This window comes from Panthera tigris, chromosome E2 (genome assembly GCF_018350195.1).
Source record: "Panthera tigris isolate Pti1 chromosome E2, P.tigris_Pti1_mat1.1, whole genome shotgun sequence".
NCBI classification, from domain to species: domain Eukaryota; kingdom Metazoa; phylum Chordata; class Mammalia; order Carnivora; family Felidae; genus Panthera; species Panthera tigris.
Genome location: NC_056674.1, coordinates 34,696,384 through 34,722,462, shown reverse-complemented (window position 1 = coordinate 34,722,462; position 26,079 = coordinate 34,696,384). Strand labels below are relative to the sequence as shown.

The following is a 26,079-nucleotide window of genomic DNA, read 5'->3' as shown; positions in this document are numbered from 1 at the left end:
AGTTTTCTGTATCTTATGTTTCTCATCCAAAGCTCATGCTATATTCAATGGAAAAGGCAGGTGAAAAAACAACATGCCTGGTATGAACTCATGTTTTAAAAATAAAATATGTTAATATATACTCATAAAGGGAAGCCTATAGGGTTTACATTCAAATGTTAGGGTTGTTTGGCAGGAGAGTAGAAATTGCTGGCATTTTTCGTAGTCATCTTTGCTATTTCTGTGATTTCCTTATTGTCCTTGATGGCTGACTATGTATTACCTCTTGCAATCTGGAAAAGCCCACGTAACAGTTAACTGAGCCTCCCCACTCCCCTCGCCTGCCACCATCTGGCTACTTGATTCCCAGGGACTCATGAAGATTCAGGTGTTCCACGTTGTCTTAGGCAGCATTACTGAGGCTTGGGCAGGGTGGGGGTGGGGGTGGCAGTAGGGAGGGGTTGTGTCAGAGGGAGAGAGCCCTGGTTCTCATAAATAGTTAAGGGTTGAAGAGATGGGTGTCTTGTGGTCATGGGGTTTGGTGCTATCCTAAGAAGACTCCTAGATGGGCAAAAAGAATGTGTTAAGCTAAGCACAAGTTTGAAACTCAAGTTTGGAACCCTGGCCATCAGTCGGGGCAAAAATTGAAAAAACTAAAACCCAAATCAGTAACGGCTCACCATGTCTTAAAAAATAAAGGGAGTTTATTGATACATGTAACCAAAAGCCTAGGGCCCTAGAGCTTCAGGCATGGCTGGATCTAGGTGCTCAAATGTTGCCTTCCAGAATCTTCAAGGCTCTATTTTCCTCTGTGCTGTCTCTGCTCTGAGTCGGGCTGTCTACATGCGGTAGCAAGATAACCCATTGGCAGCTCCAGGCTCCAGTTCTAGTAGCTTAGCAATCCTAACAGACACAGGGCTTCTCTCTCACAGGGGCTCTAGAAAAAGTCACAGGGAGGCCCTGATTGGCCAGGCATGGCTTTTCTGCCCACCCCTGAACCATGAGCTAGGGTGCTGATTGGCTGGTCCTGGGTCACGAGATCATCTGGCCACCAAGGGGATGGGGTCAGCTCTACCAGAATCTGAGGCCTGAGAGGGAGGGAGGGGTTGTGCTCACAGGACAATGGGGGGGGGGGGCTGTTTGCAGAGGGCACAACTCCTCTCCAGGAGCTGTGCTCCGTGAAGTGCAGAAATGCCTTTTATCAGGAAGGCAGGATTAATCAAAGCACCCTGCCCTCAGCTCTCCCAAAGAGCAGACAAGGGAGGCCGACATGGGGGTGGGATGGGGGCAGGGAGAGGAGTAAAGGGTGTGTGTGGGGGGTGACGGTGGTGGAGGGGAGTCCTGTCCTGCCTGAAGACCAGAAGGCAGGGCAGTTCAGAGTTAACAAGGGGCTGTGGCTACATCAGCCCCCCTTCCAGACCTCAGTATCCCCATGGGTACAGAGAGGTTGATCTGACTGAAGCTGACAGGTTTTAGCATGGTGCTGTGTATCCTTGGATGAAATTATCAGGGAATAGCTGCCTCTCCCTTTCCAGTGACTCGGAATGATTTCTTAATGGAAATCTAGTTTATTGCTGTGATCCATGCTGGCAGGGAATGATACCATTTTTTTTCCAGGAGGGGCCTTTTAGCTTGGTTGTAAATGAAGGGGAGTTTGGAGGCTATTTCTGGCAAAGACTGAGGTGGGTGAACAATGTGGGGGTGGGAAATGTCAGGAGCCCTTGGGGAGAAACCTGAGTCAGGGTCTGGGAAGAAGGGCTGGTGCGGAGAGCAAGGAGGGGCTGGGCAGCTGGGAGGGGAGCTGGTGGGACAGGAATGTCACTCCTCCCGGCACCTGTCCCCAGGCTTGGAGACCTTTGACCCCATCCCACAAACACTCCTGGAGAGAAAGGCGAGGAGGGAAGCCTCCTCAGTGCCATCAGGTACCTGCGTCTAAAATAGAGATATTAGTAGCAAACTATTGAGAGTCTGACATGGGCTGGGGGCTGTTCTAAGTGTGTACAGGGCTTCCCTCAGTCAAGCCTCACAAGTGTATGAAACAGGCATGGCTATTAGCCCCGTTCTACAAGTGGGGAATCTGAGCTCAGAGACATGAAGCACCTTGCTCAAGGACACTCAGCTGGTGAGCAATGGAGCCACGATCAACAACTTGGTGCCTGTAAGGATGGGCAGGCTAGGCTTGGAGGCAAGCGATGGTCAGGACATGACTGCTGGGTGAGCCAGCGGAGGAAGGCAGGAAACTCAACTAACTTGAGGAAGGAGGGTGGGAATCTGGAAAAGGCAACCCTTAATCTGGGCCTTGAAGGATCTATACAATTTAGACAGGCTGAAATGTGCAAGGAAGAGTTTTCCAGTGGGAGGGAACAGCATAAACAAAGGCATAGAGGCAAGCAGGTGCAGGGGACATTTGGGACAGGACAAGCAGCCTGGCAGGGTCTCCCCCAGTGCTTTTGGGTCCCAAAGCCACTTGAGCAGTGGGATGAGGGTGGTACTACTGCACCCTGAAAGGACCTTGAGGCCTGGAATCTCCAGCATTTGGGGGGACGGCTGCGGGATGGCTATCCCCAAACCACGGGTAGTTTCAACCCGTGAAACCACACAAGGGGGCAAGGGGGGAAAGCCTTGGGCCCCAGAGACAGGACTGGAGGATGCAGAGGCACAGAAAGCCTTGCTCCCCTTGGGCCTACGTGGAGGAGTCCGCTGCAGTCTGGGAGGCTGTGGATGGACAGGAAGCCGGCCATTCCTTCCGTGAGCCAGAGAATGGCCTCTGTGTGAGCCACAACAAAAAGGCTTTTCTGCCAAGTTGGAGGGGGAGGAAGAGGCCAGTTGGCCCCTGCCCCAGCCTGAAAGGGGGCTCTGTTGGTGGCCCTGGGGTCTTCGATGCCTAGAATGTATGGGGAGGGAAGGCCAGGGTGGGCAGAGGCCTCCTCATCCCTATCTCTGTTCTCCAGCAGCACCAGGGTGAGCTGGGCCTGAGCTGCCGTGCAAGACAATCTGTCTGGGTTCTTCTCCCAGCATGGCCATTTCCTAGCTGTGTGACTTTAGCCAAGTCACTCAACTTCTCTGAGCCCTGCTTTTCTCATGAGTAAACTGTAAGTGGAGGAGTATGCACGGCCACTGGGGTCGCGATTGCACACTGAGCAGTTGCCGAGTGCCGGGCACCATCACCAGCCCTGTGCAGCCATCCATCCTCCTTTCACTCTCCCAGCGACCCCCGGCAGGTCACGTCACCCCCTCCATTGAGGTGTAAGCACCCTCAGCCTCAGGCTGTGAAGCCCAGGATGTTTGGAGACTCTCAAACTCCAAGCTGTGCAAATGCAGAGGCAAGAAGCCTGGAAGGAACACGCCACACTGTCAACACTGGCCTGGGGAATTGGTTGGCTTATATTTTGCTTCTTTTTGTGTATCTGTTAAATCGTAATTATCTTACTTGGGAATCAGGAAAACGGGGACCGTGGGGCCCATGGTGGGTTTAGGTAGAGCCACATTAAACAAAACCAATGTAAAGATGCACGTTCCTGTTCATCCTGGTGGGGGAGGGGTGTCAAATTGCACCACTGGTCTCTCTGAAGTCACCTCGGAGACCTTCACACTCCTCAGCCCGAGGGACAATAAACGGGGCTCCCCAGATGAGCTGTTCCTTCAGCCGTTGGGTTTCTCTGAGATTTTACCAGAGAGCTCAGGGGTGCAAGTCTCCTCAGGCAATTTCCTGAGGAGCTGAGGCCTCGTCTGCCAAGTCTTCCCTGGCCTGCGCCCTGAGGAAGAGCTCGGTGAGAGGTCTCACATCCTCTCCTTTTTCGCCCCTGTGCCTCCACACCGCCCTCCACCCGCCTGGTGACCTCTGGGCTTCTGGGTGACCCTAAGGCTTCAGGCTTCGGGCAGACCTGGGTGGGGCCCTGTGGCTTCTGCCACAGAAAAGCTGACGAGATGGCTTCTGCCTTGGCCCTCCATGCTGACTGCCAGGGCCCCTGTGGTGGGGGAGCTCACAGGCCATTTCCTAGCTGAGCCCGAGAGGCCTTTGGGGCTTCTGAGGGCCAGAATTTCCTACTCTCCTCAGCCAGTTTTCAACACAAAGGGAGGAAAGGGTGGGATCAAGGGGGCTGGGGAAGAGGTGGGCAGCTGAGGGGAGGGTGGGGCCTGCAGCAGGTTGAAAGACCCTGTCCCGCTGTTGTGGAGGCCGGGCCTGCTCCCTGGTCGGGGCGGAACCACACTAGAGCTGACCATTGCATTTCTGGAGGTGCAGGCCGGTACCTGATAGCTTGGCCCAGAGGATGGACTTGGGTGCAAGGCTTGCCAGCCACGCCCAGACCCGAGGGGCAGTGACACTCAGTCTCCTGCTGTCCTGGGCATTGTCTGCAGCCTGCCCAGCGTGAGATTTTCTGCTTCTTCAACTATGACAGGGGCAGATATCGGGTGCCCCCTCACCCTCTGAGCAGAGCAAGTGATGAGGGGAGCTTTTCAAGTGCAAAATGGCACCGCGTCCCATCTCTTGCCTCCGAGCTGAGTCTTCAGGCGGCCCAGAACCCAGTCTGGATGGGTGGAAGGACTGGGTGGCCTGGCCTGGTTTTCCCACCCCTCCTGGACACCCAGAGCCTGTGGGGAGCTGGGGTGCCCTTTCTCACCATGAATGAATGTCAAGTAAATGCTGTACTCCTTCTCTTTCCCGCCCCGGCAGGGCCAATCCCGGTCCCCTGCCTCACCTTTCTCGGGTCTATGCAAGGCAACCACCCCTTCCTCTGAGCGCTGCCCCTCCCAGGGCCACTGGGAAGGAGCCACCATAGACCTGGAAACAAGGTCCCTTCGGCATGAGGGCAAATTCCCTAATCCCAGCCTGGACTCACTCCTGTCACCCGCAGCCCCTCCAGCTGTACGGTCCAGCCCTGGGCCTCTCACAAAGGAGGCCACACTTGCCGGCTGTACAATTTAATCAGTGCAGATTATTTACAGAAAGAAACATATGAGGGTGGACACTGACCTCCACCCCCCATCCCTTGGCTGGCTCTCCGGTTCTGAGGATGGAGGGGGGAGCAAGCCGCTGGACCTGTGATCCAGGTCAGCCCATGAGAACCCCTCCCTCCAGGGGCCTCGGGGATCTGGGTGGCAGGCACGCTTGCCCCGGGCTGAGGGGAAGCAGAGGGGACAGAGCCGGCTGTACAGTACCATTTCCACAGCAGCCTTGCCGCCTGCTTACTTCGGGAAGGAAAAGAAGGAGGAAGTGTCTCTGCCCTTAGGGCTGAGCCAAGGAGAAGGGGAGTCTCCGAGGCCACAATGGGCTCCTCTTGGGGCTCCACAGCCACATCCCAGTCTGCATGAGGGGATGAGCTGCTGGCCCCTCTCCACATGTCTCCCCCCCCCACCCCAGTGCCCTGGGGGACAGGGAGGGGAGGGGAGGAACCCCCGAGCCTGGTGCATGGTGGGCTGTGGGCACCCATCAGCCCCCTGTCTCCCTGGGGCCGCTGGGACCTTGGCAGCTGGGGCCTGAGACCGGTGGGGTTCTGAGACCCCTGAGGACAGTGGTGTGGATGAGGGTGGGTGGGAAGAGGCCCAAGGAAGGAGCCCAAGTGGGTCATAGCTCAGAGAGGAGTGGACGGGGGCTAGAAGCCCAGCCTCGGGGGAGCGGGGGGGGGGGGCGAGGCTCCTGGGTGGAGGGGCCGTGGCAGACCCCCTTTGGTCCTTGGTAAGGCAGGCCAGGAGGTGTGGGCTCAAGCGGTATGTGGGAGCTGGGGCTGTGGGCCCCTTGGCTGGTTGGGGGTGGGGTGGGCGTCTTAAGACACGAGAAGCCTCAGTTACTGGGGTTGAGAGAGGTGGGCTGGGAAGCAACCAAAACTCAACATGACTCATGGCCAGTAGGCTACCTCACCTTCCTGTCTGTCCCCTGTGGCCTGGGGCTGCCCCCGGGGAGTAAGCTCTTCCTAAGTCAGAGATTCAGGTGGGTGGAGACTAGTCAGGTCCCCCCAGTCTCCAGAGCTCGCTCAGGTTGAGGAGGGCCCCTCCAAAACCCTTCAGCTACTTTCCAACTGGGCCTTCTGACCCTCTGGTCCTCTGGCTGTGCCCGAGCCAGAGGCGGTACGGGGTGGGAAGGGGTGGGGTCGGGGAGGTAACCCCCTGTCCAGAGCAGAACTACATTTAGAAAACTCTAACCCCTGCCCTGATGGACTGCTGCTCCTAGTCGGGAAAGTAGAAACAAATACTCAATTAGTGTGCAAAAAAAAAAAAAAAGAAAGAAAGAAAGAAAGAAAAGAAAAGAAAACCCTGGGCATAAATAAACAATGGGGCAGGGCTGGCAGGGATGTTGGAGGGGCCTGGAGGGGCCCCCACCCAGGGGCTGAGGGAGCCATGGAAGGCCCTTGCTGGGTGCCCCCAGGAGCCGTCTCAAAACCACGGGCACCGCCAGCCCCGGCCCCGTTAGCACCGTGAGGAGCGGGAGGGCCGGGCGCGGGGCGGGGTCAGACCCACTCCTGCAGCGAGCGCTTACAGTAGAGGAGCATGCGCGGGGCGCCCTTGCGCTGCATCTGCACCAGGGCGTAGGTGAGGCCCAGGATGCAGAGGAGCAGCAGCAGCGGTGGCACCAGCACCATCACCATGTTCACTGTCCGCGTGACCTCCTCCATCTGCACCACCACTCGGCTGCCCCCGTCCTCACCTGTCCCCTCCCCGAAGTCCCCCTCTCCGCCACCCGCGCCGGCCTCGCGGCCCTCATCGCCCTCTTCGCTGTCACCGTCCGCCCCGGGCTCTGCACCCCCATCGGGGTTGAAGGGCGGACGGGCCACATCGGGCCATCGGGGTCCCGTGTCCACGTGCTCTTGGCAGCCCATGAAGTCCCGCAGGATGGATTTGGGGTAGCCTGGCTCCATTCGCAGGCGCTCGTTGTCAAACTTCCAGTACTTGGTGCCCTTGTAGAAGTACGTGTAGGCTGCAGGGGCAAGCGGGGATGAGCGGTGTCAGGCCGTGCCCCAGCCACCGGCCGGTGACCCTCAAAGAAGACCAGGACATGCTGAAGGAGCCCCAGCTTGAAAACACCCACCCTGGGGGCGCCTGGGTGGCTCAGTCAGTTAAGCGTCTGACTTCCACTCAGGTCATGATCTCACGGTTGGTGAGTTCGAGCCCCGCATCGGGTTCTCTGCTGTCAGCACAGAGCCTCCTTGGGATCCTGTCCCCCCCGCCCCTCGCCCCCTCTGCCCTGCTTGCACACTCTCTCTGTCTCTCTCAGAATAAATAAAAACTTAAAACACCCACCTTCTCACTCGCTTGCCTGAGCATTTTCAGATCTGGCCCCTCTCAACTTATGGGAGCCAGACCTGGCTCAGAGAGGGGCAGGGTTTGGGGAAAGGACCTGACGGTGCTGCCTGTGCTTCCTGGCTGGGGCAGCACGCAGAAGGGTCTTGCAGCCTGCCGCATAAGGGCTACGGTCAGGGGGCCCTGCTACCTTGTCCCAGGACTGGCTCACCCCACACCAGAGAGGTCAATGTCTTGCTCAAGGCCAGCCTTGCACACGGCCAGCCTGCAGCAGACCTGGAGCAGAGTCTAACATTGCCTTGGATGGGCTCTGTGGCTTTGGGTGCTCTGCCCATGTCCCATCAGCCCCACGAAGGGCCAAGTCTGAACTATGAGTGAGTCTATACTCTGCTGATCACAATGAGATCAGAGTAGTTGCATGGCGATGCCGTCACACACAGATGCCACGTGACCTGCCTAAGCACTGGCAAAGTCAGTGGGGTCTCCCCTGAGCCTAAGAACCTGGAACCTGAGAACCAAGACTAATGGTTTTTCGTAAGTTTGCCAGAGACCCTGCTGGAGAAATAAAAGCCACAGCTCCCTGGTGCTTAGTTATAATGACAGAGGTCAAGCTTCCTTTCCAGGCAGGTAAGCGGGCACCTTGGTAGGACTCTTGCCCGACATTGCTTTGAGCCAAGCTAACCCCTCTCAGGCTTCAGGCTCCCTGTGGGTTGCCCCGGAGGGAACAGGGTAGTTCTGAGTTCCTGCTCTGGACACAGGCGGACCTGGGTTGGACTCTCGGTTCCCTACAACTTTCTTGCTGTGGGGTTTGGGGCCCTTTACTCAAGCTCTCTGGTTTAGTGTGACTGTCTGTAAAGAGGGGATGGAGACAGTGCAGGAGGGACCAGGACGGTCATGCTCTGGAAGCCCCCGGCCCAGGGCCTGCCATGGCTGCGTCCCTCACACCTGCCATCGAAAGGCTGGGCGAACCCTGTGTGTGGAGGAGGGGATGGTGAGTGCTGGGCGGGCTGCAGGGGGTTGGCCCAGTACCTGCATCGTTGCTCAGGAAGGCCCCTTTGGGGGAGGTAGGGATCCCCTGCCACACGCTGATGGGCTTAGGGTAGCCGGGGTCTCCACGCTGTGTATCCTCATTAAAGCGCCAGTACCTGTGAGCAGAAGCACCGGCTGTGGTTCTCTGGGTAGGGGGGTTCGGCTGGGGCCTTCTGCCTTTGAGGAAGGCGGTGCTCACCTGTCCTCTTGGAAGAAGAAGGTGTGACCTGTGGGTTCCCACCAGATGGCCGTGTCGATGTGGTCGTAGGGGATGCCCAGGCCGTAGCTGGTCAGCGGTTGAGGGTAGCCGGGCTCTAGGTTGGCTTCTCGGAAGAGCCAGTAGCGGTCACCTGCAGGAGAAGAGGCGGGTGGGTGAGGACAGGCCTGGGGCAGAGGGGCGTGGGAGGGAGGGGACATGGGGAATGCTGTCCTAGGCTTACACATCCACACACATCCACTGCTGCACTTACCCCCCCCCACCGCCCCACGTCCTTGTACACAGGACAGTGTAGGCACTGACCCCTACACACACACAAGACAACTCACTTGCACATCACACACACTCAGCACTCACGGGCACCTGTGACATACTCATTTACACACGTACAAGTCACTCACTCACACCTGTACCCACAGCACACGGTCACACTATAAATGGCCTGCACTCCCATGTGAACGTCCGCCCCCCCCCCCCCATACACAGTTCTTGTACAGAGGGAGGAAAGAGGGGGAGCCCTGCCTGGACTCTGAGCCCAGGGGCTTTAAGCGTGGGCTCAGGCCAGCTGGGCTGGGGACACAGCTGATCCACCGGGGGTGCCGCCCTTGAGGCCCTCCCCAGAGAGGCAGGCCGCACAGGGAGGGCCGGTGGCAGGGAGCTCCACTGTCCCTGCAGACAGACCACAGAAATCCTGCCCGGGAAGGAGGGGACGGGGGGGCTCTGGTCTTATGAGGAGGGGCTGCAGGAGGCACAAGACGCAAGGAAGGAGGAGTCACATGCGGAGCCCCTGTGCTGCAGACGGACGCTCGCCTCCAGTCAGAGCAGCCGCTGGCCCCCAGGGGCCCAGGTCCTCCTGTCCCTAGGTTTCTGTCTCCTCCTGCCCCACCCCTGCCTTGACTTGGCTCCCCACACTGTGGACATGCCATGTAGCCCTATGCTCTCCTCCTCCTTCAGGCCCGCTGGGTCAGAGGCCAGGCCAGAGGTCAGGGAAGGGAGGCCGCCCTGCCCTCCCACCTACCCCGGCTTACCTTTAAAAAAGACAAAGCGTCCATCTTGGCGCTCGTAGGCAGCACTGATGTCACTGGGCAGACCACGCCAGAAGTGCCCAATGGGCATGGGATAGTTGTCCAGGACGCGGTTGTGCCGGACCCGCCAGAACCAGCGGCCCTGGGGAGGGCGTGGGTGTGAGTGGGCAGGGCAAGCTCACTCCCTCATACTGGGAGAGGCCCCTCATCTGGCTGCCCTTTCCTAGGTCAGGGAGATCCAGAGGGGTGGCTTGGAAAGCCAGGGCAGCACCCATAAGTGAGCCCTGGGCGGGGTGTGGACCCCTGCACTCGCTGTGTGACCCTGAGCAAGTCCCGTGTCCCTCAGGCTGGTTTCTTCTTGGTCTAGGGTCTGAGGGCTCCCCAGGGGCTGCTCAGTGAGGGAGGGGTGGGTGTGCTTGGGCAGTCAGGTGGGGCAAGGATGCAGGGGTGGGATGTGGGGGCTGCTCTCCTGCTCTGAGACGGGGCCAAGGGATCAGGGGAGACACGGGCAGGGGCCAGACCTTGAACACGAACATCTCCCCACGCAGCATGGCTACTGTGTCAAAGTCCCCGTCGCAGATGTTAGGGCCATACTGGTCAGGCCGTTCCGTAGCTCGGGGCTGGGCTGGGGGGCCCGGCTTTGGGGGCCGCTCCGGCTTCCCGCCTGGGGGTGGTGGCTGAGGGGGTCTGGGAGGCCGATGGTCTGGCCGGCCCGGTCGCCGGGGAGTCACAGTGGGGAGAGGCCGGGTGGGCTGTGGTTGACCATCCGGGGTGCCTGCAAAGTGGGGTGGGGTGAGTGGGAAGTCAGAAGGTAGCCCCTACTCAGAACCAGGGGACCCTGGGGCACCCAGCCCAGAGAGACATGTGCTTTGGTGGTGGGGTCTACCCAGGTGACGCGCCCCCCTGTCTGTCCACAGCCGACCCCTCCCCCACACCTGCCATCACCCTCAGGAGGACCTCTGTCCTCCATACATCCCTCTCCTTCACCTCCCCACACTGGACGTGGGTCACTGTGCCCCTGAGGCTGCCCTTTCCTCCACTTCCCCTTGGGGACATTCCCCTCAGGACACCAGCCTGCTTTGGTGGACACATGCAGAGGAAAGAACATGGTTCTGTGTCCTCTGCCAGGGGCCCATCTTCTTACCAGGTTGCTGGGGACAGAGTGAGGAAGTATCTGTCATGTGCCCAGCAAGGCAGGTACCGCCAGCCCTAACAAGGGGCTTGGGGTGGTGCTGAGTGCAAGCCAGGCCCACAGAATCAGTCCTCAGGAGCCCTTACCACTGGAGGCCTTCTCGGGTGGGGCCTGGGCTGAGGGGGGTGCCACCTGCCTCAAAGCCACCGGGAAGTGATAAGCCAACAACACTCGCTGGCGAGCTTGGGACAGGCTTGGGTTGGGACCGAGAGTAGGAGGAACGAGATCTGGGACCAGGGCATTTTCTGTCTAATAAGAGTATCAATGACACTGAGGAGGAGAGGAGCGGTCTGTGAGGGGCCTTGGAGACCCCAGTCTGGAGCCACCACGAGGGCCCTAGAGTCGGCCAGTCCTGCGTGTGACTTCCAGCACCATCACTCACTCCCTGAGCGATGTGGACAAGTCACTAATCCTCTCTGGGCCTGTTTCCTCATCGACACAACAGGGAGAGCAGTGGCGCCTATGCCTCGTAGGGCTGGGAGTTGAGAGCTGGAGTGCAGAGCCCGTTGGCCGTGCCCACGCTGCCCGCTCACCGTAGAGCTGCTGGATGCCCCGGAGGTCGTCCTCGGGCAGCTGGAAGGTGTCGGTGTCCATCCACTGGTAGAATGGCGCCATGATGGCACTGGGGTTGCTGGAGTGCTCCAGCCCCAGCGCGTGGCCCAGCTCATGCACGGCCACCAGGAAGAGGCTGTTCCCTGCAGTGGGGATCGGCCGGGGTGGGGGTGGGGGGGATGCACAGTCAGCTTTGCCCTGGCCCAGGCCCTGCGGGCTGAGGCCATCAGAGAGCTGGCCCTTCTGCCATTCTCAGAAGGGGCTGAGCTGCTCTGACTGCTAGGCCTCAAACTTCCCCATCTGAGAGGTGGGTAAAATGATCCCTCCCTTTCCCTACCACCCCTTGGAGGTCATGGGACAACAGACTGAGATACTGAGGGTCACTGCTCTGGAAAACTGCCCTGGATGAAGCTCTCCCCTCCCAACCCTGTCTCTGCTCAACTGGGTCAGAGGGCAATGCCCAGCTCCGGCTCTGCCTCCCCTCCCCTGCCCCGGCCAGGTGTTCTCACCATGCAGGTCGGTGCTGGAGAAGGTCCAGGGCTCATCTGCATCGAAATGGGTATCCCCGCCCAGACCAGGGCCAGGGAAATAGGCGTGGGCCAGAAAGCCCCCTGTGCCATCAAATGGTGAGCTGTCGCCGTGGAAGCCAGAGGCAAAGAGTACCATGATGTCAGCCTCCTTCTGCCTCCGCAGCCGGATGTCTTCATAGGGCACCTCCTGGAAGACCAGGGGCGTGGCCTGCTCCCACACACGGAAGGCCCTTCGCACTGCCTCCAGTGAGTGGTACCATCCCAGCTTCTCTGTGTAGTTCTGGATGCTGCAGTGGGCAGGGAGACCAGGGAGTGAACCCAGGGCCTACTGGGTCCGCTGTCCACTGCTAGCACCCACTGGGTGGGGGCGAAGACACATGGTCACAAGGAACATGTGTAAGATCTGAGCTGGTTCGTGGACGGTGCCCATCAATATCAACTACTAGTTTATTCTGATGTGAATTTGAAAAAGACAACTAACATGTCAAACCCAGGAGTTCATTAGGATATGGCTAAATAAGGTTGCATTGTATTCAGTTAGCTTAAATAAGAAAACCACTAATAAAAGTGCTATGGAGCTAAGAGAAAGAACTAGACAGTTTGATACAAATGGCTGAGGTTTAGGAAACACAGGCCAAATGGCTCTGATGATTGCAGGGTCAGGCTGTCCTAAGTTCAAGGCCGGGCTCTAACATAATCTATGTGACCTTGGGCAAGTGACTTAAGTGTTTCTGAATTTGAGTTTCTTCATCTGTAAAATGGGGAAAAGGAGAGTAGCGCTCTCATCTTGGGGGCCCTGGGAGGATTAAATGAATTAGCTCATGTAGAACATGGGCCTGGAGTCTGCACGTGATAAAAGCATGATGAGGCCCGTTATTACCCACATAAATCAGATTAAGCTTCTGTGTGCTGGACAGATCTCCTCCCTTAAAAGCTGTTGGAGCCATGAAGTCACTCTGGGGGCCTAGGGTCTAAGTGGCCGCGGGAGCCACTCTTCCTCAGGAGACAGAGCTGCGGGTAGGACTGTGGAGGGACTAAAACAAGAAGGGGAGCCCTCAGGGACTGCCACATGGCTCAAGGCTCAGGAGGCTTTCTTGCCAAAGGACTCAGCAGAAAGGAGGAAGGTGCCTGAACCAGGGTTTTTTCAGGGGACTTGCTGCCTGCACACCTGACAGCTGCCTGGATTCCAGCCCTTTCCACCCTCACCCCCAACCCCTTAGATACCTGAAGCCCCGTGCCCTACACTGTGGAGGCCCCCAGTTTGTACTGGTACAGGAGCTGAGCTGTGAGGCCGGCCCGGGCTGCTGGCGGGTGGGGAGCGGGGAGGGACGGAGGATAGAGCGGAAACAGCTCCAAGGGTCCTGACCTTCACTGGGGGAAGACTGGCCAGGGTGTGCGGCCGATCTTGTCAGCGTGGGAGCAGGGTCAGCTTGTCTATGTTGGGCACCCCGGGGTGGGCTTCTGGGAAAGGAAGCTTTCCAGACAAGCCCACTGGGAAGCCTGAGGCCTCAGCCTGGGAGAGGAGAGGAAAGAGTGGTCTCTGGGCAATGCCGTGGGAGGGACGCTACCACGGACAGCCATGGTCCCTACCTGAAGGTCAGGTGGTGGTTATTCCACTTCCTCCCAGTGAGGGCATAACGTTTCCGCCGTCGCCGCAGATTGGCTTTCACGCGCACCCCGAACTGGTCTGGCACCCCGCAGCGGGGTCGCTTCATCCACCTGGGTCATGGGCACGGAGGGGTAAGCCCAGAGCCTCTCCTCCACACGCCTTCCTGCTTCGACTCTGCCTCTTCCAGGCAGTCCACCCTTCTTCCACCCTTTTGCCTTGGGCCCCCAGCCACCCTTTGCATGGGTGTGGTGGCAGTGGGAGACTCTCTGCATTTCTATTTCCTCATCAGAAAAACAGGCACACTGACCTCAGCCTGGAAGACTGAGTGCCCGACAGAGGCTCACCTTTGTGGAGTATCACCAGTATCACCCAGGAGTGGGAGAGTTACCCCTGAGGCCCTCTGTCCTTGCTACGTTACGCTCACGTACGCCCAAGGATGTGGCTTTGGGTCCCATCACCCCTGTCAGATTCAGAGCAGAGCTGTGGCCTAGTGAGGATGTCCCATCCAAGGCACATGCTGCTGGTCCTCCCCATTCCTGTGCCTGTGGCAGACACCACTAATCAATCCCATCCTCCTTGCTGCCCAGCCAGATTCACCTCAGGAGCTTTCTCAACACGAGTTTTCAGGTAGCCAATCCCAACCAGTCCGAACTAGCGTGGAAGATCAAACCACTCGCCACCTCTTATCTAGGTCACTCTATTCCGGAAACTCCACCTGCCAACCCCTTTTCAGGGCAAGCCGGGAGGGCAGGTGCCAGTGGGGTCTGGGAAGGGCCCCATGGAGGGACTCACGCCTTGGTTTCTTCGTCAAGCACGCCTGTGACCGGAATCCCATAGAAGCGCTGCATCTCGGCGAGGGCTGAGGCCAGGATCTGGGCAGAGCGCATGGTGGACATGTGGCGGCTAGGCTGGGGCAGGTAGCCGTAGAGCCTCAGCCAGTTCTGCAAAGGACAGGCCACAACTCGGTCGGCACGTCTGGCACTGCTAGTCCCAGACACGCACAGCCTGCAGCCGCCCACCGCCCACCACCTCCGCCATCGCTCTGTCGGAGCCGCCGCCGCCTCCTGCTAAAGTGACCACATGAGCTTCGGTGCTGCTCTGCCTGCTTCCACCTCCTATGGTCTGTTCTCACACAAGAGCCAGAACAAAAGGCCTTTACAAGTCAGGTCTGGTCAACCTTCTGGTTCTGCTCAGAATCCTCCCGAAACTTCCCAGCTCAGAGTCAAAGCCAGTTCTTACAGGAGCTGCCAGGCCCCTCACTACCTGCCCCTGCCTCAGCTCTTAGACCTCACTCCTCCCACCCCCCACAGGCAGTCATGCTCCTGTCTCAGGGCCTTTGCACTTGCTGTTCCTGCTGCCCAAGTGCTCTGTATGGCTCACACCCCCATTTTCTTCAGTCTGTGCTTCAACCCCGCCTTACTGGAGGGGTGTTTCCTGACAACATAATGTTAAAAGAAGACATCCACTACACCCTGCATCCCTTCTCCTTCCCTGTACTTGTGACCATATGACACATTATATATTTCCCTCAGGTATTTATTGTTTGTCTTCCCCCATTGTTTGTCCGTGAGGGCAGTCCACAGTTGCTGTCCTTATTGTCGGACTGGGCACACCAGGGTGGGCCCCCTACCACTCCTGACAGACCGCTGGGGATTAGAGGTTCAGAACCTCTTGAGGCCTCACCAAGCAGGAAAACCAGCCCCTTGGGCTACTCCCTGACGAATCCTAGGCCTCCTGGAAGCAGAGCAGATGGATTGGGGCAGCCCCCCTGGGGCCAACAGGGTGGGCCAGGAGGCCTGAAGTCCAGTCCCCGCTTTGCCACAAACGCTTTGCTCTTTCTGGGCCTGAGTTTTCTCAAGGGACAATGGGGTTATTGGGGTCATGAGGTTTGAGAGAGACAGCCCTGGGAAGTGCAGCTGGCACGCAATGGGGGTACCCGTCCCTTTCCAGAGTCTGCTGGGCGGGCCTTGTCTTCTCCTCCATCTATCCATCTGTCCATCCATTCACCCACCGCACCCCTCCTGCCAAGTCTTTCTGAGTACCCTCTCTGTGCCAGGTACCATGCCAGCTGGGGGCTGTGGAGGACCACGGGAGAGGGGTGCTGACCTCCAGGGGTTCACAAGCTCCCTGGGGAGACCCACTGTACCCAGAGAGGGAGGGATTCACACCTGCAGGCCTGTGAGCAGATAGGACCGTCACAGTTGCAGCCGGAGGATGGAATCCCCGATGAGCCAAGCTGAACTGGGGTAAGAATTCACCTTGGCCATGAGAGCATAGTGACCGCCATGGGAGGCTGGTGGGCACAGAGGCCAGGGACTTCTGTGGGCCTTGGCCACACGGAAGTGTCCTTTACACCTTTCCTGGCCCACCCTGGGGCCTCTGGGGCCTCCCCCTCCCTGAGTGAGGGCACCTGAGGCCTGCTCTCTGGGAGGCTCTGGAAGGTTAAGACCCCATATCAAAGTCCCATAAGGCAGGATGATGGCCCGATATGGTGGCTGCTGTGGACCAACAGCCATGTGTCAGCTGGCCAGGGCCACGCCCTTATCTGTCTGCCACCACTGTCACATCCAACTCCTCAAGCACTTAGTCCCCGGCACGGCTGGGCTGCCCACATAGCCAGCTCAGCAGTGCCCAGGTTACAGCTGGAGGGAATGGCTGCTGAGTCAACGAGGGTGGCAGACAGACGCCTGGCCCCAGCTTCCAGGCCTCCCGGGCCCTGGGGAACTGCCACAGAATAAGGCAGAGACATGGAGGTGGGAAACAACCATCCGCTCTGGGAACAGATCTGGGGACAAATTGTGGCCCTGCCACTTCTGAGGTGTGGCCACATGCCTCCCGGGCTTCAGTCCGTGGTCAGTGAAAACGGGTGCTGTGCTAGGACCTGCCTCATCTCCTGGGTTTCTGTGAGGGTTAAGCTGGGAGTCCACACTACTGCTTGGCAATGTGCCGGGTTGGGGAAAGTGCTCAATAAATGTAATATTAATGACAGAGGCCTGTCTGGTTGTCCGTGGAGCCGCAGCCTTTTGCCTCCACCAACAGAGCTGGAGGGTCCAGGCTCCAAGGGGGCCTAAGTGCCGGGCAGCCTCAGGCGAGGGCACAGCAGCGGCCTCCCCCATGGCCTCCCCCACCAGCCCTCCTCACTCACCCCTCTGGCCCAGGGCTCCTTCCCTCAGCTCCACCGGACACTGGCGGTGCCGCGGGCACCCTCCCTGTTCTTCCCAAGCACGGGAAGGCTTTCCTGAAGCTGTGTGTGTGAGGGGCAGGGCGGGAGGTCCACACCCGTAATGGACAGTTTCCCTTAAGAGGCATAGGGAGACCTGGAAGGCAAGGCCAGGCCGCTAGCCCAGCTCCAGCAGCCAGAGGAGGTGGGGGGAGAGGTGGAGCTGCCCGCTGACAGATGAGGTCGCCTCTACATCACCTATTTGCATAAGGTAAAAATATCTCACTGGAGCGCAATCACAGGCCACCAAGGGGCTGATTAGCGGTGTCTGCAGAGTGACAGAGGGAGGGCAGGCAGGGGAGGCTCAGGCTGGGGCCCTGGGGAGGGAACGGGAGGGGAGCTGGGCCTGTCTGCAGTGAACAGCTCCAGGGCCCAGCACAGCCGATGGGGCTGAGGGGCCCTTCAATCCTGGAGGCAGCTCGGGGGGTGATGGGAAGGTCCCACGGGTGCCTGCGGACTCTCCTCCGCACAGACAAGCACCCTCTGGGTCTTAGGGAAGCCAAGAGCTCCCATTTCAATATGGGCCAAGCCTTGAACCCTCAATGCCCTCGGCCCCTGCCAGGATGAGAAGCCAGGCTGAGAACCAGCGGCCTGCGAGGGAGGGTGAGCAGATACGCGGCCTGGGCCCAGAGCAGCTGAGCCCCAGATGACAAGGCGAAGAAGCTGACGGAGGCTGCCTGACTCTGGCAAACTTGTGTTCGGGGCTGATTGCCAAGTGCCAATCAGTCTACACCCCCTGTAGGGCTGTGGGCTCTCCTCTCCCCTGCGTCTGGGAGGATGTTTCTCTCCACCCTACTCCTACTGCTGGACTCAGTGTGACAAGTCCAGGAGGGGAAGATGCAGATGCAGAGGGAAGGGGGCATGGGGCAGGGGTGCACAGGGGGGTGGCAGGGGCTGCTTGTGCCCTGAAGTCCCAGCTTGCTGACAGGCTCTGCTGCCACGGGCCAAAAGTGGGTAGCAATTCCCAGGGTTGTGACTGGCCTCCCAGTCTCAAAGCTGGGGAGAGGCTGTGTTCAAGCCCCTGCCGCCCCAACTGGCGACCGTAAAGTCTGTCCTTTACACAAGTTGCCGCCTTTCTTTCCTTGTTACCTAGATTCTCACAGGTGGGGTCAGCCAAGCAGGTAAAACTTTGTTTCTCAGGTGGTGAAACTAAGGCTCAGATGGGTCAGGGAGCGGCAAAGTAGAGAGAGCTCCTCCATGAGAGCCGCTGTCCAGTGGGAGGCCGGGAAGGTTCTGAAGAGAGCTCTAGGGTCCACACAGAGAGACCCCACCCACTCCAGTTCTTTCACAGCCATTTCTTTCTTAAGCTCCAGACCCCACCCCGTGAGTACGTATAGATGCTTCAGGTGCATGTCTAGCCCCAGGTGCGGAAACGTGGGGCCATCAGGAGTCGGAAGGGGGAGATTCTTGGGCCCCTGGCTCCTAGGTGAGGCCGTAAACACAGTAGCAGAAGGTTGAGACCCTGCTGTGGGCCAGGCAGCCTACTCTTATCAGCCCATTCAAAGCTCACAAGTACCCCATCCCATTATACAGACAGTGAGGCTCGGAGACGGTGAGTGGCCCACCCAGGGTCACACAGCTGGTCTGGCTAGAGCTGGAATCCATAAGCAGTGCAACTGGCCCACTGCCTGTGAAGTAGCACCAGCTCCTCTCGGCCGAGGAGCAGTGCCCAGGACAGCACTGGGGGAGGGCATCTAATCCTCCCCACACCCCACATCTCTGGCTGGGGCTGGGCGCTGGGCCATGTCAGCAGGGCTGCCCACCAGGACGGCTGAGACAATGCCAAGCCAGGCCTGCAGGGAGGGTAGGTCTGCGAAGGAGCCGAGGATCAATACTGTGCATTAAGCCGCCGTAGGGGCGGGGTGAGCTCCCCTGCTCTGCTGCCCCCACAGCCACCTCCCCGGGCTCAGACGGCTGGGGCCCCTCCCACTCAGCCTTATCGGCCTCTGTGCGATAAAAGCCAGTCTCCGCTGGGCTCTGCTCCGTTTCTGTCAGCCACAGCTCTCTCTGTAGTCCAGGCTGACCCTGGCAGGGTCGCCAGCCAGGCACAAAAGGCGTCTTGTCAGGGCTGCCAAGGACAGACCCAGACCTTCCACGGTGTGAGGTCCTCATCGTGCCCGTCTCCCTTACCCTGTATCCCAGGCTGTGGGCTCTTGGGAGCAGGCCAAGGCCTCGCTTGGCTCTGCACTCCCAGTCTTGGGCACGGAGCCGGCGCTGAAAGAGATTTGTGGTCCTGGGGAGCCACAGACCCTGCAGACGCAGAGCGTGCACCCTGGGCCCATCGGGCCCCCCCTCTAGGGGATCCGAGCTGGGAACCCATTCACCGGCAAGGTGACCCAAACAAACCCGAGACTCATCCAGCCTTAGGCTGGAGGGGACCTCAGGCCATCAAGTCCAGCTGCCTCCCTGAAGCCTCTAAGGACTATAGCTGGGCCCATGACTCATCCAGACTGCACCCCGGCAGAGATGGGGTGCCCACCGCCACTGAGGTAGCCCATTCTGTCTTTGGGCATCAGTGACTGTTGGAAAGCTCCTCCTCAGGCTGAGCAGAAATCTGCCTCCCAGTGACACCTGTTCCTTGGTCCTGACTGCTTGTCCACATAACAGGCCTTTGAGTGATGGAGGGGGGCTTATTAAGCTTCTCTAAGCTCCCGTTCTGCTCCTTCTTTGCAAAATGGGGTCGACAATACTCCCCACTGCCACACAGGGATGGCAGCACAGATGACGCAGACCCAAGGCCAGTGAAGAGAGGGGGCACTCCGCCAGCCCCCCTGTCCTTGGTGTGTCCTTTACCCTTCAAGGTAGCACGATTCATACCTAAGCAGTTCCAGAAGAACATACTTGCTTATTTGGGGCTCAAGCTGACCCCCTCCACCACTATGTGAAAGTTGCAGTTGGAGAAGGGGCTCTGGGTGGCTGGGAGAGTAGGAGGGCTGGGGGATTGTCCAGCGAGGCAAGCAGGAAGGAGGTGGCCACCTGAGTTCCTGTGCTCCCTCACCCTGCCCCTTCCCAGTCTGCTCCTGCAATCCTTAACCTGGAGGAAGAACCAGACGGTCCTTTGGCCAGTGGGTGGGGTGAAAAAACCCTGTTTGCTAGTGGTTTCGGGGCTGGCTGTGAGCCAGTTCTTAGGGCCTCACCTGGAAACTCTCCTGTAGATGTTGTCCATGTAGATAGGGCTGTTCATGGGGTAAAGCCTGGGTGGCTGGATTGGCGGGGGTGGGGAGGGGTAAAGGCATGTGTGGCCCCATCTCCACCCTCTCCTTCCCACCTGGCTCCAGCCCAGCCGGCTCCCCATGGCATGGCACCTTGCAGCCTTTAACCCAGCCTGCGGGCTGGGAGCTCAGCTCCAAGTCAGACCAACTGGGTTCAGAGCCCAGCTCTGCCACCCCCTGGCTGGGGAATCTGGGGCAACTTCTCTTACCCCCTAGTCTCAGTTTCCTCTTCTATACAGTGGGGTAATGATAGTCCCACATTTGCAGAGTAATAGCAGGATTAAATGTGAAAATGCTTACAGAACATTCATAGGCCGTGCCTAGGATGTAACCAAGTAGGTTGAAGGTGCTCAAAAATAACACCTGATCCTCACTGGGCCTCATGTGAGGACCAGTGGGCACGGCGTTCAGCATTTTACACGCAAATGCACCGAATCTCCCCAGGAACTCCATCCAGTAGATGCTATTAATATTCTCATTCTGTAGACAAACTGAGGCTCAGAAAGGTTTTGTGACTCGCACAACAGCAAATGCCACTTGTTTCTCATCGTTGCTGTGTTTGGCTACCACTTTGCAAGTGCTTCTTTTATGCCCAGTGCCACGCTCATAAATGCTCAACGTGAAGCTGGGCTCTCACTGCTCATGGTGGCAGTCACTCCTGGGAGGACAAGGTAGTTCTCGGGGCTAAGAGCCAGCCTTGGAAAGCTGACCCACACCCTGGTTTCCAGGCTCTGGAAGCTGGAGCATGAGATGGCAGTAGGATGAGAAGCATCTTTGAAGGCTGGCTAATGGCTGCTACCCAGGTCCTCATCTGTCTGTCCAGATATCAGAGATTGGGTTGGGTCTTTTGCTCATTTCTTGCTGTTCCCACAAAGGAAATGGGATCTGGTAAAAGTCATCCTTTTCTGTCTCTCTGACCCAAGCCCAGCTTGCATACCTATGCTGTTCTTGCCTGGGGGTGCAAAATCTGTGCTACCTCCCCCAAAGGGCCCAGCCCACAGCCACTGGTCTCCAGGCATCCCCGGAACCAGTGTCCTTCTGGGGAGCAGCCGGCCTCATTTGTGCCCTGACTCAGGGAGGCTCATCCAGCTAGAAGGTATGTATGGTGTGCTGCAGGCTTAGATAAGTGTTCATGATGCCACCTTCAGGACCCCAGGGCCCCACGTTCACCTGTGGAGTCCTCCCAGGACCCTTTGTAGTGGAGAGACCCCAAGCAGAGAGCCCCTGACCCCTCTCTGCTTCTGCTGACTCAGAGAACACATCTCCATGTCCAAAAGCATAAGCTGGCCATGGAGCTTGGCCCCCGCCTCCGTGGCCAGCTATGCGAGCCACATAAATCTTGAGAGGATACGGAAGATGCCAAACGTCTTAGTCTATCCAGACTGCTGTAACGAAAATACCATAAACTGGAAAGCCTACAACATTTATCTCGCACAGTCCTGGAGGCTGGCAGTCTAAGATCAGGGGGGCAGCCCCGGCGGGTTTTGGTGAGGGCTCTCTTCTGGGTTGCAGACTGCCGACGGCTTGCTGTGTCCTCACATGGCAGAAGGGGCAAAGGAACTTTCCTGGGCAGCAATCTCACTCATGAGGGCCCCATCCTCATGACCTAATCACCAGAGTCCCACCTCCTAATACCATCACCTTAGGAGTCGGGTTTCAACATAATGAATGGGGGGGGGGGGTGGTGGTGGAAAGTATGCAAACGTTCAGTCTAGAGCACCAACTGTAATCAGTGGTGACCCACAGCAGCCACTACAGCTGGCCTCGGGCAGAAGTCAAAATCCCAGCTGGGCAGAGGTGATGATGGCAGGGAACGTGTGGTCCAGGAACAAAAGGGGCCAGAACCAAAAGCTTGGAAGGGAGGGGCTTTTCCATGCCCGGCAGTGTAGCCATTCTGAGTTGGCGTCAGAGAGTATAGGCCGTGAGGGCTGCAATTCTTTGGGGCATCTGGCTGTGTTTCTATGTTTCTTCTGCTCCTTGGGGTGGAGCAAAGGAAGGCCTTCTTGTCCAGGGCTCAGAGAGGCCAGGCCAAGCAGATACACTGCTCAGACAAGCACATGCCAGGCTGTTCTCTGCATGGAGGCAGCTGACTGACTGGACCCTGGGGCGGCCCAAACACAGGGGACCTGACAAAAGGGCTGGAGGTGAAGGGCATGGCCCAACTGGATGCCAGGTCCCTGGCTGCACCCATCAGCCCAGTTCTCTCTGGGTTTTGGAACAGAGTATGGGAGAGGAGTGGTCTGTTAGTAGTCAGAGAAGAGACTGAAAAGCAGAGATGCGAGGGAGGAGAAAAGATTCAGCTTCTGCAGGTTCCCGATGACAAGGCCCTCACATGAACCCCTTTCCGTGAGGGTGGGCACAGGGACCCTCTGCAGTTTCTGTTTCACATTTAAGAGAGGGTACTAAAAAGAGAGCACCAGTAGGGCCCCCAGGGGCCAGCATGGAAGTGCGGGCAGAGATTGGAACACAAGGAGCCTGGGGCTTTGGCTTGCCAGTGAGACCTGAAGGTCAAAACCAGAATTCAAGGTGACCTGCACCCCTCCTTTTGCTCATCTGCTCAGCCCCCACTCAGGGGCAAGGGAAATCTGTGGGAGTCCACCTCTGTTTACCTGGGTGTGTCCAGGTTTTAGTGGCAGTACACCTGTGAACTCTGGCAGCTGAGTCACTCCCATGGGGCGGGGCTGAGAGCCTGAAGTTGTGCCTAAAAGGAAGCAGTCGGGGCATGGGGGGAACCAGAGATTCTCTGGTGAAAACCAAAGGCACTTAAGCAGGCTAGGTGCCACAGCCAGAAACGGCGGGACTGAGATCCATAGGTGGGGGCTGGACTCTCGGGGAGGGAGTCCAGGAGCGCAGCGGGCACCCCACTCAGGCAGGGCTGGGGTCTATGCAGGGCCTGGGTCTATACAGCCATTCTGGGCTGGAGCCTGGGACTTGACATCCAAGGGAGTGAGTGGGACAGGGCAGAGTAAATCAGTGGTGGCTTCCCCAAGAAAGAGCCTTCTCCAGGCTGAGGCCTGGCAGGTGGCAGGTGGCCGGTGGCCGGTGGCCGCCAGCTCCGAGCACATGCCAGGCTCCCTGGTTCCTTAGTCTGGTGAAACTCCTATGGTTTCTGTCCTGGGAGAGGGAGGGGAGGGGAGAGAGGCTGGCCTTGACTCAGTTGCCAGGCTGCTCAAAGAAAGGTCCAGCCATGACCCGACCTGAAGTCTGGAGCTATGGGGGTTCTGGGGTGAGGACCAAGAGCCCTTCTTCAAGGGAAGGAGGCTCTCTGTACACAGGGTGTGGGCCAGGCCCAGGAGTCTCCCCCATGCTGGTGTTCTGATAGCATGGGCCTGGGGACAGTTCTCCCACGGCTTCCTGGCAAATGGGCTGATTGCTTAAGTCATTTGACTTTTTGGTCCCAGATCTGGACAGACTTCACAGACTCCAAAGAACAACCTTGTACCCCAAAGCCACCTCTAGTTGTTGGGACAGCCCACCTGTCTCCAGCCGCCCGTCTACTTTGGCTTCCAACATCGAGGGTCCTTCCACCCTCCAGAGTCTCTTCCAGCAATGACCTGACCCAAGTTTTCCCCCAGGAGAGGGGCTGCAGGCCAGTCACAAATCTCTAGCCAGTGCCACCACAGGCTTAGGGCCATGGTCTGTGGGCACTCAGGCCTGACAGTGCAGGTCCTGGGGTATGGGGACTCCCTAAGCTGGGATAGGAGGGTGTGATGGAGAAGTAGAAGCAAAGAAAGGCCCTTCAAACCATAGGTCCCAGCGCCCCAGCTTCTGGCCAACCAGGATGCCAATTCACAGACATGGCCACCAAATTGCAGCTTGATCCATAACTGCTTCCTGTGCAGAGAAGCCATTCTTTTAATTTTTAAAAATGTTTTATTTATTTGAGAGAGAGAGAATGAGAGCAGGGGAGGGGCAGAGAGTGGGAGACACAGAATCCAAAGCAGGCTCCAGGCTCTGAGCTGTCAGCATAGAGCCCTACACAGGGCTCAAACTCAGGAACCTTCAGATCATGACCTGAGCCAAAGTCGGAAGTTTAATGAACTGAGCCACCCAGGTGCCCTGCAGAGATGCCATTCTTAAATAGACTATAAACTCCTCAAGGGTGGGTCTATGACTTGCAATCCTCTGGTCCTCAGCTCCACAGAGCAGTAGGTGGGTCCAATAAGCACTCTCCACCCAGTACCTGGATGGGGGTCCCCACCAGCAGAAGCTGCATATAAGCCCCTGCCTGCCCGCCTGTGTAAAATGAGGGGCAGCTGGACCAGCCCGGTCTGAGATCCCACTCCACCTCCTGCCAAAGGCCTGGCTCCCTGTGGCTTGGCCAGGCCAGGCCAGGGAGGGAGGGCAGAGCAGGTGGGGAACTGGCTGGAGGTGTAACTTGAGCCGGGAGGAATTCCCTGCCCTTCCTCCATGCTTTTATTAAAGTAGGGCGGGGAAGGGCAGGCTTCCATCGGAAAAATCTCCCAGGCTGCCGGGGGAGGTGGGGAAGCCGCCGGGAGGCTGGGAGGGAGCACCGGCCCGGCTGCAAATAGAAGGCACGCAGCAGCTCCGGCTGCGAGGCTCCAGGCCGGCCCAAGGGCACCGAGGCCCCAGCCTACCGGAGCCAACAAAGAGGCGGGTCTCTCCTCTTACCGTCTCACTCCTGTCCTATCTACCCTCTCCTAGTCCCGGACTGGGAGTGGGTCTTATAAGTCGGGACAGAACAGACCCCCTTTTGCTGGGGCAACGGAGCTGGTGCCCTCACTGTCTATGCTCAGGAGGACGGCGCTGGGCGACCCACAGAGCCCGCGTGGGGTATTGCGGGGGGATGCAGGTTGGACCTCGCTCTACGCCAGGAGGCCGCGCCTGGTCACCTGCCGGACCGATCCGGAGACGGTTTTATCAGGCGGGCTCCTGGTAAAAACACTTGCGGAGTCTGCCCTCTCCGACGTAGGGGCACTAGTGGGAGGAAGCCCCGGGGGAGACAGGGTCTCTCTTGGACCCACCTGGTCGTGGAGCGGTTTCCGCGTTAAGAGCCCAAGTAAGTCGCCAAAGCGCCCCCGCAACCGGAGACTGCTGTGTCGGAGGTTCTCACCCCTTCGCCCCCTCCGGGCCCGCTGCGCGCACGGCTCGCTGTCACCCAGACCAAGGGCTACCGAGGCGGGAGCGCTGCCTGCTCCGCCCGTGGTCCCCCCAGGGCAGCCCCCTCCCCACTCGCAGAGGACGTCACGGCGCGCCCGCCAGGCTCTCGAGGAATCGGCCGCCCGGAGAGAGGAGAGGAGGAGAGCGAGGGCTGGGGGCAGCAGAAGCGACTCCTGGGACGCGGGCTGGGGCGGATCAGTGTCCGGGGTAGGGGTAGAGAGTGGACACGAGCCCTACGCCCTCCAGGATTTGGGATGAGGTGCGCCGCAGAGGGCGAGCTGGGGAGAGGCAGTTTGCCGGGCCCCATTCTTCCCCGCCCCCCATCTCCCGGACGGGGGCTCGTCTGCGAGCCCTCCACCCCTCTCCCCAGGCTGCGGGCGTGGCTCCCTCCCTCCCAGCCCCCGAGCCCCTAGCCCGCCGCAGAGGGGCCGGGCGGGGGTCCTTACCTCGGCATTGACTTCTGCGTCCTCCGCCGCTGCGCCGCGGCCCAGGCAGCCCAGAAGCACCAGGAGCAGCGGCAGCAGTCGCGGCCGCGCCGCCGCCTCCCGGCCGCCAAGGAGACTGCCCGCCCAGCCCGGCCGTCCGGGCGCTCTCCGGTCGCTGCCCATGCTCTCGGCGCCTAGCCCGGCCGGGAGCGCTGCACGCAGGGCTCGCCCGCTGGCCGGCGCCGGGGCCCCGCACGCGGCTCGGAAACTTGCGACGCTCCCTGGCTCCCCGCCCGGCGGGCGCGCGGCAGACCTCCTGGTCCGGGTCCCCGCCGGAGCCGCTTAGGTCCCCTCGGCAAATTCCCACGCCCGAGGAGAGGCGGGCAGGGCAGGTCCGGGCGCGCGGAGCCGGCCCGCGGGGGAGGTGGCCGGCCGGAGCCGCCCGCCGCGGGGTCCCGCTGCCTCGGCGCCCGGGGCCCGGCTCCCGAAAGCAAGCGCAACTCCTGAGCCTTTGTCTGGCTCAGCGCTCCGGCCGCCCGGTCCCGCGGCGCCCCCTGCGCGCCCAGCTCCCTCTGTCCATGCCCGGGGCCGGGTGCTGCCCGGAGCGCGCGCCTCCCGCCCGGGGACTCTGCTCGCCCCGCGCCCGCCCGGGCCGGGGTCCCCGCTCAGTCCCGGGAGGAGGCGCAGGGAGCCGGTCGGAGCGAGTGAGCGAGCCAGGGAGCCGGCGCCCGA

The 26,079-nt window shown here is 59.3% G+C and overlaps 1 protein-coding gene across 1 annotated transcript; it reads right to left on the bottom strand.

Annotated features, from left to right (window-relative positions):
* Window positions 1-251: 251 nt before the first annotated feature.
* MMP15 (matrix metallopeptidase 15) lies at window positions 252-25,745 on the bottom strand. Its single transcript, XM_042968316.1, has 10 exons — window positions 25,369-25,745; window positions 14,162-14,310; window positions 13,351-13,479; window positions 11,740-12,047; window positions 11,212-11,373; window positions 10,008-10,261; window positions 9,490-9,628; window positions 8,444-8,594; window positions 8,245-8,360; window positions 252-6,892 (listed from the first exon to the last, which is right to left on the bottom strand). The coding sequence occupies exons 1-10, from the start codon at window positions 25,528-25,530 to the stop codon at window positions 6,426-6,428; spliced, it is 2,037 nt and encodes a 678-aa protein (XP_042824250.1). The 5' UTR covers window positions 25,531-25,745; the 3' UTR covers window positions 252-6,425.
* Between the last annotated feature and the right edge of the window lie 334 nt (window positions 25,746-26,079).